At 43.8% G+C, this 12,362-nt stretch overlaps 1 protein-coding gene across 2 annotated transcripts in view; it reads left to right on the top strand.

Moving 5' to 3' along the window:
• The first annotated feature begins 2,677 nt into the window (after positions 1–2,677).
• Positions 2,678–12,362, top strand: part of LOC124149041 (coiled-coil domain-containing protein 180-like) — a 95,309-nt gene continuing 85,624 nt past the window's right edge. For both annotated transcript variants that reach the window (XM_046520383.2, XM_046520382.2), the window contains exons 1-6: positions 2,678–2,973; positions 4,632–4,825; positions 5,596–5,684; positions 6,322–6,379; positions 6,908–6,959; positions 11,716–11,820. In XM_046520383.2, the coding sequence (XP_046376339.2) occupies positions 2,887–2,973; positions 4,632–4,825; positions 5,596–5,684; positions 6,322–6,379; positions 6,908–6,959; positions 11,716–11,820 (585 nt within the window). In that variant the 5' untranslated portion in view covers positions 2,678–2,886. The remainder of the gene's footprint in view (positions 2,974–4,631; positions 4,826–5,595; positions 5,685–6,321; positions 6,380–6,907; positions 6,960–11,715; positions 11,821–12,362) is intronic.

Here is a 12,362-nt window from a genome sequence, read left to right as displayed (position 1 = left end):
CATCGCTATATGACAGCAATGTTGCCGAAGCGATGTAAACTTTTAACTTGCTCACTAATCAATGTTAATCAATATTGTTTATAAGTATTGTAAATAGTAATTGTAGAAGTACCCTTGTAAAATTAAGGTCGAAAACATACACATATTACCTTAGTTTCCAATCAAATGGATGAGCAGCATAATGTGTTACAACATCCGAGGCAGACAGGGCGTCGGGCCGATCGTCCTGATCGGTGAAAACAGCAGTGCGTCAAATACGGGGAACCCATTTTAACCTCCTCCAGTATGAGGATCTCCTTACTGGAGGAAGTTTTCATTTGGGGGACAATTCGCCTGTCGTGTTTTATCGTCTGTTTTTTATGCTATTGGGGGGGGGGGGGGGGGGGGGGGCGTAATTTTGGTCAAGCATTTGTGATTACGTATGCCCAAAAGTATTAAAATCTGCAAAAGTTTATATGTTGACTTCACTTGCCCTTTAAACGATATGTGACGCAGATATATGAAGTCAATCTGAAATGTCATTGTGAGATCATCAAAACACAGCAACGATCAACTACACAACCCAAAAACCACAGAATCGAATGATCAGTTGGTGTGTCTATGGATGGGAAGAGGTGGGTTTCGTAGGCAACACGTTATGTGTCAGAAACTGTTCAGCTGCGTTCTTGGGCCGTCGGGTAGCCTGGTGGTTAAAGCGTTCGCTCGTCACGCCGTGAACCCCGGTTCGATTCCCGACATGTGCACGATGTGTGAAGCCCAATTATGGTGTCCCCCGCCGTAATATTGCTAAAGGCGGCGTAAAACCATACTCACTCACTCACGTAATGTCTCGACAAATAGATACACAACGGAAGAAAGTCGTTGGACGATTGGAATCAGGAACATAGCAGTCGGGTGTAGCCAGAGTATTCATGGTGTCGCAAAGCACACACTCCAAACGTTGGTAACGGTACCAACAACATGGTAAGTCACGTGTTATAAAGACTGATTTGTCGAGGGCAGTTTTATACTGCTACGTCTCTCGCACAAAGGTGTACAATAGCTCCCTCTAGCCCTCTGAGGGCCGAGATAATTTTCTGACACACATATGTTTATGTGAAAGTGACAGTTGAGTGATAACTGCGGTCGCAGTGCACTGGGTCGACCACCGACTATATAACACGACACTACGACCTAACGAATGGATGTGTGTGCTGATGTTTAATGTATAACGTAATACATTTGATACGAAAATTAGCTTCCGTAAATTACGAAAATCGATTTTCAGCAACAGACGACAGAGAGTGAGTATACACGCGCACAGAAAAGGGGACATAACTGCTTATCATCACAATGAGGTGCGAGCCACTTGATTATTGTGTACAAGGTTCTGATTGATAAGGAAATAGTGTCATGTAATTGATTAAAACTATAGGTATAGAGTACATATAAATTAAATATAGGAAATATCTAAAGTAGTATCTTGTGAGTGTCACAATGCCTTGTGGCATCAACAAAATCAACGTACTATACCACGGGAGGGCAATGAGATTGCAAACTTTATATGTATTTACTCTATTTCTCCTGGCCTAATGTAATTGGTAGAGGCTTGGGTAGCCTTGATTATTTTGCTTGGTTTGTCAACACCATACCCGTGGTCGTGTGTTTCACCAAAGTGGGAAACGTCTGCGACATCCGCCACTTTGGGCTTTCCAATCTCATTAACTCAGATCTTTTACCATAACTGTCTTCCTAAAGAGGTTAAACAAACATTTTTCATGACAGGAAAAAATCCTTCCACACAACGAAAACATCCTTCCTCACAACAAAAACGAAAACATCCTTCCACACAACGAAAACATCCTTCCACACAATGCAAACATTCTTACAACACAATGTAAAACACAACAAACAAGCTACCAATAAAAGATAAATCATCAATCTATAAAAACACACAACCACACAAACTCCTTTAGTTCACCCACCCTATTAGCATGGCATATTTCAAAATTCCAAATTTCCGCCAAAATTAATTATGCGACCATAAAGCCCCTCCAGGTTGCCTTACCTTTCGGACACACACTTCTCTACTACATCGGGGCGGTCGGGTAGTCTAGTGGTTAAAGCGCCCGCTCGTCACGCCGAAGACCCGGGTTCGATTCCCGACGTACATTGGTACAATGTGTGAAGCCCATGTCTGGTGTCCCCCGCCGTGATATTGCTGGAATATTGCTAAAAGCGGCATTAAACCACACTCACTCACTCACTCTCTACTACATCACTATATGGCCTGGCGGCCGCGGGCCCTTACACGAAATACGCATATGCCGGAAAGCGCACGTTAAAAACCAAAACTAAGTAAGTTAGTAGGAATTGAAGGGTGTCAACTTCTTCATTATGAGGAACACAACATTTCGGAGTATATACACCATTCAAAGTCTTGATAAATACAGTGTTCCTCATTTACATGGTCCAAATAACAGAAGGAAGAGTGTCTGTCTTCCTATTATTTGCTTGTTAACGGTAAATGCACGTTTTATTTAGGAGACATATAGAGGCAGAGTATAGTAAAAACCGTCCCTTGTAATTTGTAATTTAGGTTCGTATTTTTAGAATAAACGGTTGCTTGCGGTTAATTGTGGTCCGGTTTGATATGTCCCTGCTCTCTCCGGGTCTTAACAACAAAAGTCTCGCGAGATTTCATGTTGCCTTGGGGACAGCGGAAGTGTCAATATGGCGCCGATAATATTTGTAAACATGAACTGATGCAGGTTCTCGTTATCTTCTAAGACACGTGTTTTTAACTAAGTGTTAGGAATGCGGATTATTATACGATATATGGGTACAAAATATTGATACAAAACGTTCCCAAACACTGACCTGCTGTAGTCGGAAATAGTAAACACGATGCCGACTGATCTAAACATGGCAGAAACGAGAGCAATTCGGGTTGTACCGAGCGGAAAGGTTTACCGTCAGATGTTTGATGCCCAGGTAAGATTCGTTTCTGTAATAAAAAATATGTACCGAGTAAACTATGGCGAAATAGTTCGTGATATATACGCGACAAACCAAGACAAAATAGGATTCTTATGACCTCAGTTATTTCTAACCTTCTGGGTAAAAATCTTTTAATGTATCTTACACATCTTGTGGAGTAGTGAGTATGACTTCTTATTTGTAGGTACAAACGTCTGTTATTTACTACTTTTTGTAAGGGCATGAGTATCAGAATGTTGGGACAGAATAATATGGAGAGATTTTTTTTTTTCAAACTATAATGATCGGTTTTATATTGCAATTGGGTAACTGATTTGTTGATCAGTTGATAGATGGTAGATTTGCATTTGGTATATTTCTACTTCTAGTCAGAATATATATCAAAATTCAAACAGTAAAGAAATGGTGATATAAAAAGGATACTTAACATGTTTAATAATTTTGTGTCGCTTTTGGCTGAGTTTCACTGTATAGTAACAGAACAGAGACTGACATGTATTTACTTTTACAATATCCTAAAAGATGGTGACAGTTTTGCAATGAGGGCTACATTGAAGATTAGTACCATTTTCTGATGGTTTGTGCAAATTGTAAGTGACTACAAGTTAGATACATACCTAAGCATATTATAATAGCCAATTACTTTAGCATCCTTTTTAATGGTGTATCATTATGTTAAACAGTTGGCTATGTTTGTCTGGTTTGCAAACTATTTACAAATGTTTGTTTATGAAATGCTTGACTGACCATACTTGTAAGTAACTTTTGTGGGTTGAGTCCCATCCGGGAATAGAACCCACACTCTGAGAGTGAGGCTCCTAATCAGTGATCTAACACACTCAGCCACCGAGGCTTCCTCAAAAAAGGAAGTCGGACAACTGGTAGTCTAGATCACCTACTTTGTGTACCCCTCTGACAAGTGTAGATTGGCACGGTTCCCATGGCTGAAAGCTATGAATACACGATGCCTTTTAGAAAGTGGTCAAATGTGTTGAGATAACTCCTTCTTTGTAAAGTATAAATTTTAGTATGATTAGGATTCTCACTCTGAGAGTGTGTGTTTCAATTACGTGAATTTGTCCTTTACCAAGAAAGTGCTATCCCAAATATAACGTTTGTAGCGGCTTTCTTAAAGGCTTTGTGTATTCATAGACTTGTGTTACTAACTCAAGCTATTTGATTAATTTAAAAGTCATATATTCAGGAATATATTACATGTATACAATTAGTTTTTTATTCACTGTTTTGTAGCCTATTGTATTACTCATTTACCAGTGTTTGAAATCAATGGGTTCCCTGAGATTTGCTTATATGTAATTATTAAATATATAGTTTTTAATCTTTGGAGCCACTAAATCTTCAACTGTGTATATTACTATGATAACAGCTAACATAGTTTCAGATCTGTTCATTTTGTATGACATTGACTGATTCTCATACAAAATTGACCTTTTTAGGATTTGGTATCGTTATTCTTGTTACAGAAGAATGATCCTTTAAAATATTGCTGAAATCATGAATATGTCCTCATGCCATTTGATTGTAACAAAATCTCTGAAACTGTTATTACAAGGACACTTTGACTCTGAGTTTCGTGCTTAATTTCATGAGAGTTTGTTTTTAAGAAAAGGTCTTTTCCAACTTGTTCCCAGGTGCAGCTGAACAAGAGTCTGACCAGTGTTCAGAGGAAGGAGCGCCTGCCGCATCCCCCAGGAGAGGGCACAGGAATCCCAACAGTGCACTTGAGTCGTGATGAAACACAGCACGGTATACTTGCAGAACGACAGAAAACATGGGTGGAGAGCTTCCCAAATGATCCGCACATGGAAAACCCCGTTCTTTACAAGTAAGGAAAAGGTTTTTCTACATTGAGGTGCATCTTCCTGAGGCAAGTGTGTTAACTGACTACAAAAGTCCAGTTTCCACCCATTTCAAACTAGGCTGGAATTCTGTGGCTTGATTACGAGCTGTGTCCCTCCTATTGACCAATCATATTCTACCCATCATATTACTTGCATTTGCTTCAAACAAAATGGAGGTGCCCAGTCTAGATGATCTGATCGATAGTCAAGATCTTTATTGTGATAAAACGGGTGTTACATGTCGAAGTGCATCAAATCATTTGAGGGCCTTTATTAAAAAAATGAAAAGATGTGGAAATATCTGTCGACGGCCAGTTAACGGTACACATGCTCTGCAAATTCTGTAATCAACCAAAATCTGCATGTTCGTCACCATGTTGTTAATGAACTGGATATGGAGTCCTTTACACAGTTTTGATAAGCATAGCCATAACAGAACTCCACAATTCCAGCCTACTTCAGTAAGGGTGGAATCTGGACTGTTATAGTCAGTAAATGCCCTTGCCTCAGGAAGATGGTTGAGGTGTGGTTTACTGCAGGCACCAAACCTATTTAGGGTTCATAGAAATAACTCCCTCAATAGTGCTCAAAACATGCTGCGAGGATTTATGCAGCAGGGTTAGACACCATGGGCCATACCCAACAAGTCCACTGTGTCTAACTCTCATGCATTTGTCAGGTTTGTTGGTAGTCAACTTTTATGTCATTTAAGTAAAACTTCCCACTGATTTTAGAAACTGTTTTTAAATTTCAGACAATTCACAGAGTTTGTAAATGCTCGCCGGAAGGAAACAGATGGAAACTTGGCCAGTAAGGAAGTCCGAGGATTACCGGATGTTGTCGGTGAGATTCACTTTTTAGGACCCAAGTATCTGCAGACAAAAAAGTCCCTTTGTGTGTTCCCTCTTTTCTTTACTTGATAAAAACACTATACATGGTCCAATCACATCCATCGGTAGTTAGTATACACAAATTCCTTGACTAGTTTGATAAAGGACGAAACATAATAAAAATGCCTTCCACTTGACATAGTTTAAGAAGGTGGACAAAAATCTAATAATGAATTCACGGAGCCTAGATGAGATATACAACACTGAAGCAGTAGAGAAGTAGAGCCTGCCCTTCGACATGCTCAACACTGAATTCCTTATCGATGTGCGTGAACAGAAACACCTATTGGCAAACCCTTTGTATAGAGATATTTTGTAGATAAAATATTTTGGCATGATCCGATTTCATTTGGTCTTTCATAGTTGCAACCATTTAGCACGTTTAGTAATTGAGTCTAACCGAAATTCTTTTGTTTACAGTTTTGTAACTGATTTGTACAATGTTTATATATTTAAAGTTAAGGGAACTACAATTACACATTCAGCACTGAGTACATGTTATATTTAAAAACAAACAAGACAGTTCAACCCAGGACATATTTTCACTATTTGTAAACACATTTCCATCAACATGATATTTGTTCTGGCAGTGCCAGCAAAGGAGGAGTCCGACATCATTCAAAGGATATCTGCGAGCCGAAAGGAGAGGTGAGATTAAAGCCTTGCTATGTACTAAGGCAAAAGTAATAAAGACGATGACTTTTGAGAAGTTGTAGCATAGGCAGCATAGTTTTCCCATGTGCTCTCTACTTGTAACATTTTTGAAGTTTTCACTTGGTGTCATAAAGCATCAATGCCTGTATAAACCCTACAGGGACATTTTACTGACACTGTGAGGCAAATGTTGTTATGTAGTGCATGGTTCCATAATGAATGACTCGCTTGTACAAGGCAGCATGTTTTAATGTGCAGGGATGTGAAATCTCCGAGGAAACGCAGAATATCACGTTTTTTCAAACAGTAGTCCTTGGAAAAAATCACCTTCCTCGTAAAAATATAATCAAAGATTTAAAAAAAAATATTATCTTGTTGCCGGACAACCGTCGCGGATTGTCCTGTTTTCGATCAGAGTTTTCATAAGTTTTCGGACATCATATGTTTTCTATCACAAATTTTGTGGATGTATGGTAGGCCTGTGTGTTCATATATAAATGCATGCTGACTGGTGTGTTGCAGGCATGAAGCTGCTGTGGAGGACATGCATCAGGAGCTGAGTGTCATCAGTGCTGTAAGTACCATCACTAGTTCATGGCAGCCATACTTTGGACAAACCTTCGGTCACATTTAGTAACCGTCAGTGATTTTTTAACCATTAGGATCACCCTATCCATATAGTGCAACCCTACTCAGAACTTGTCCTCTTTAATTACATTAAGTAATATGTTACCACTGTTATACTGAGGCTGTTGTCCCCCACAGCTGCTCTTATAGCGAAATCTTCCACAGAGATCTCAATCACCTCATGCAGCACATGCGTAGCCACCTAGCTGCCATGTGACACCCTTCACTCTTGTCTCTTCGCTTGCCATAGCAAGACGTGTATCGACTGACATGAAAACAATGTCTGACAATGAAAATGGATCTTTTGTCCAGCACCCTGGCTACTCCTGTTAACAGGCGCTGCAGCGCCTGTCAGAAGGTTTTCCCGGGATCCTCACGACAGTTGCCCGCGGTGCAGGGTCCCTTGCGAGGACACCCGGTGCACCCTGTGTGAGGGTCTAGGGCTGGAGGACTTGCGCGATACAGGTGCTCCGTTCGCGGTCAGGCACCTATTGCAGGCACTACCTCCACGGCGACGGATCCCTTGGCGGCCGTACCTTGCCTCCTCTGGGTTGGACGCCGCCAACCAAGAGGTGCTCCTTTCGCAGCCTTGGTCTGAGCAGACCCTGTTTAATAATCGGATCCCTGGTGTTCTAAAAGAACAGCAGTCTGCTTCGTCTGCCGCGGCTTCGCGGCATACGTTGGATCTGGTTGGGTCTCAGCACAGACGCCTGGGTGGTGCCCCTAAATGGAGTGCCCCTCAGGATGCTGCGGCCGGGAAGTCCAAGGGGTCCATGTCTTCTTTCTCCGGGAAGAGACCCCGCCCTTAGGGCCCCAGTAAGGGCAACATGCCGCCCTTTCGGGGGAAGCCTAAACTGTCTCGGGACAGTAAGGTCTCCTCCAAATGACTCCCACTTGCAAGGTGCGTGTGCCAACAGCGCCAGCTTCGGTTGGCCAGTAGGTGAACCTGAGTCATTCAGCCCTGGACAGTTGCGCCTGCCGCAGCCTGTCAGGCCTCCCTTTCCTTCCCCTGTCGGAGCCAGACTCCAGACTTACTGAGAGAATTGGGAACAAGTGTTAGGCGACCCGTGGGGGGTCAACACGATCCTGTACGGCTATCTGCTAGATCTCAAAGCGGATACGCCGCTCACCGTCGCCCCATTGGAAGTTTCTATTCGGAAGCCGATCTTCCCATCCTTTACCAGAAATAACAGCGGGGTTTTCCTCCAGGATATTTCTCATTCCCAAGAAGGACAGTGCCGAATTCATTCAACAAGTGTTACCTGCACAAGCCGCCCAAGTTCAGAATGTTGACCTTGGCGGACCTGAAAGCTCTGATCATGCCAGCCGACTGGCTCGCTTCGATCGACGTGAAGGATGCTTATCTGCATGTTCTGATTCACTCGGACCATCACAAGTATCTCAGGTTTGTTTTTCAAGGCAGGCACTACGAGTGGGTTTTCTCCCATTCGGCCTTTCGTCTGCTCCCTGGCTGTTCACCCGGTTAACCACTCCCATAGTGGGGTTCCTCCACAGGAGGGGTGTCAGGTATTTCGCGTACCTGGACGACTCGCTAGTGGCCCATCGAATGACGGACACCCTGTCACGCCAACTCGATTTCGCACTTCGGCTCTTGGAGCAATTGTCAAAATTCCCCAAAGGCGAGTTAACCCCCTCACAGAACTTGAAGTTCATCGGAGGTCGGTTCGACGCGGTGACCCATCGCCTCTTTGTCCCCCCAGACATCTGCAGTGGTGGACGGTCCCTTGCAACGTCTTATCAGGAGTCTCTATGCGGCCCTTCCAGGCCCTGTATACAGACGCCTCTCTAGTGGGCTGGGGCGCCCATCAAGAGGGGGAGGGGGGCTGGGGCGCCCATCTAGAGGGGGAGGGGAGCTCGGACCTGTGGTGCGTAGACGAACTAGGTCTTCACATCAATTGCCTCGAGTTCAAAGCAGTGATAAACACAGTCAATCACTGGATGCATCGTCTCGTCGACGCCCAGCTCATGCTGGCGACCGACAACACGACTGTAGTGTCCTATGTGAACAAACTGGGGGGAACCCACAGTCACTCGCTACTCAATCTCACGTTGGACGGTGTCCCGTGCCAGGTTCGCGCCTGTCACATCCCAGGTGTGCGGAACGTACTGGCCGACGCTCTATCGAGGCCTCGGGATCCGAGCCCCACAGAGTGGATGCTCAACCAGTAGTGTTTCAGTGGCTGTGCGAACGTTTGGGTCGTTCGATGGTCGACCTGTTCGCAACCAGGTTCAACAATCAACTCCCGTTGTTTGTATCACCAGTCCCGGACCCGAGGGCCATCGATCACGATGTTCTCGCGTTAGACTGGACGGGTATGGACGCTTATGCTTACCCGCCGACGGCGTTAATACCACTCATTTTAAGCCGGCTCCGAGGAGTTCACTGTCGAATGTTACTGATCACGCCCATGTGGCCGAACAGATTGTGGTACCCTGACTTGCTGGCCCAGGTCACGCAGTCGCCACTTCCCCTGCCTGTGAGACCGGATCTCCTGATCCACCCTCACACCCGTCAGCTTCATCCAAACGCGTGGATGTTGTCACTGAGCGTCTGTGGAGTAAAGGTTTTTCTCGTCGGGTGTCTCAGGCATACGTTAGTATGCATCGTGATTCTACCCAGAAGGTGTATAATGCACGTTGGGCTATTTTCACGAAGTGGTGTTGTAAACATCATATTCATTCGCCAGATAAGGTGTCTGTGCAGGATATTGCTCGTTTCATGTCTCACTTACGAGAGACCCGGAAACTCTCCGGGGGTTCCATTGCCAACTATGTCTCGTCCGTTGCTATGGGTACCAGTCTCTCAAAAGAGCCGGTGATTCGGGGTATTATCAAGGGTTTCAAACAGCAAGATCTTAAGAAAGGTCGCCTTCGGGCTCCTGCCTGGGATCTTTCCCTGGTGTTGAAATCGCTTACGGAAGTTCCGTATGAACCCTTGAAAAATTCTTCGTTTCGGCATGTGACTAGGAAAACAGCATTTCTCCTCTCCTTTGCCATGGCGGCACGTGTGTCGCTAAGAATCAGAAATTTGGCCAAACGGAGAGAGAATTCACTGTTAGATCACTCAAAGAAATCTTACATCCTGCTGATACCGAGGACAGATTTCTGTGTCCGGTTAGGGCCCGTAAGTATTATCTTAAGGCTTCGAATGAACGTAGACAAGGGCGTGACCGTCTGTTCATATCGTGTTACCCTAATCGGATTGCTGACATAACTCGCAACTCGATTGCGTTATGGCTTCGTTCTGTCATCAGTCTGGCGTACTGGTCTCGGGGGTTACAGGTTGCGGGGTCAAACCCGCACAAGATTATGGCGCTAGTGGCAACATTTGCCCTACACTCCAATATATCTGTTCACAGAATATTGAGGGGTTGTTACTGGCATTCTGACTCAGTTTTTGCCAATCATTACCTCAGAAAGGTCTCTGATGAAGACGTGGAAGGTGTCCACCGTCTTGGGACGCTGATCGCGGCACAAGCGGTCATCTAAGGGGTGTGCCCAGCGCAATTCCGAACTCCTCAGGCTTCAGACCTTGCACGGTGGTTAATCTGGGTCTACTCCAACGTTCCCACAGCCGTGGGTACGGGAGTGGGGGTCCTGCAAGCCAGCGTGCTCATCCACAGGTGAGTGCAGCTTTCTGTGTGTTTCTTTATTTTGATTTGACAATTATTAACTTGATTGTCTGTCGTGTATTGCAACCTTGTAATGCATGCTTTCAAATATTGAATTTGGATCACGCGCCTATTACATATGCTTAAGTAGGCTTGTTCTTGGGATATACGGGCCGAATGAAATTAATTTCCCTCTTTTCGACTGTTTAACCTGATCTAAGATTTAGCTCACACGGATACTGTGTTCTCATCCGCTGCAGCGATGAAATACCTATCCAGTGGGGCCGTTTGGAGTCACCAATCGTTTGGCAATAACGATTAAGCCTTACGGTATGCGCTTGACAGTGCTTTGGTATCCCTATATGGTAACGCCAAGCTGGGAGCATGCGCATCGAGTGCTTCCACCTTGTTGTATACTTCCGCTGGTCGGAAGGAACACGAGCAGTCAGGTTTCGGGTTGTAGGTGCTCCCCACCGCCTACTGTGGTAGTCAGCCTCGGTATAACAGTGGTTAAGTATTACTTAATGTCATTTGTAGAATTTTCCTATTCGGAATATTCTATAAGTAATACGTTACCACTGGGCTGCTGCCCACCTGTCCGTCCCCCGAGCACTTGCTCTCGCTAGAGACAAGAGTGAATACATACAACATAAAAGCGACAAAACCCTTTCCAAAGCCAAAAAAAAGTTATTTGTTGAATTGAAATCTGCGGAATATTTTATGGTATTTTAATATTTATTTCAAAAATATTCTTTCCAAATTAGTGTCAATATATTTTTTTAAACTTCCTTTACTTTACCACTCTTGCTTTCTGTCTTCTCCTCTTCTGCAAACAAGTTCTCCTCTTTACAAGGTCAGTAGTAGAACTACTGTTTGGATTCCAGGGTAAAAGTATTCATTGTGTGTCAGCCAAGTTGATATGGACCATTGCCATGTTTGCTGATGTGATATTGCTCACAAGTTGCTGACTGTAGCATAAATTGCACTCATAAATTGGTGCTCTCTGCTGATGCATATTTCATACATGTATTTCTAAGACAGATTATTACCAAAGTGTTTCTTCAATTTTAGGAACTTGAGCCGCGTGTCCTTGAGCTGAGTGACATGACCTTGAGAAGGCTGGAAGATGATGATGGTGAAATCGCCAAACTGTTAGCTACCATTGAGAAGGATGAGGTAGGTCATATAGTCTGGTATTGCTTGCAACGTAAGCCAACAATGTGCTTAAATAATTCTCCAGGGGTATATTTGCTACCCTTTTCCTGAGGCAGTGGAGTTAAGTCCAGTTTCCATCCTTGCTGAACTAGGCTGGAATTTAGTGCCACCAGTGGCTGTTACAAGTTATGTCCCTTCTATATCCCTCCTATTGACCAATCAGATTCCATCTCTCATAACACTTGCATTTGCTTTAAACAAAATGGCGGTGCCCACTTAAGACGACCTGTTTGATAACCAAGATCTATGTGGTAATAAAACACGTCTTACTTCATGAGGTGCCTCAAATCATGTGAGCACCTTGATTCAAAACATGAAAAGATTTGGAAAATATGTGTTGACGCCTAGTTGGCAGTACACATGCTTTACAAATCCAGCAATCTACTGAAATCTTGTTGGTTGTAAGGCCTGACTCGTGAGTAAGTGAGTGAGTGGGGTTTACTTGAATGGTTTAAGGCCTCTTTAGCAGTATTTCACTTTAATTATTCAGTACTTGCTCTACA

The sequence above is a fragment of the Haliotis rufescens genome, unplaced genomic scaffold (genome assembly GCF_023055435.1).
Source record: "Haliotis rufescens isolate VD_foot unplaced genomic scaffold, xgHalRufe1.0.p SCAF_8, whole genome shotgun sequence".
In the NCBI taxonomy this organism is placed as follows: domain Eukaryota; kingdom Metazoa; phylum Mollusca; class Gastropoda; order Lepetellida; family Haliotidae; genus Haliotis; species Haliotis rufescens.
The sequence above is the reverse complement of the archived record's forward strand: the minus strand, read 5'-3'. Positions and strand labels throughout refer to the sequence as shown.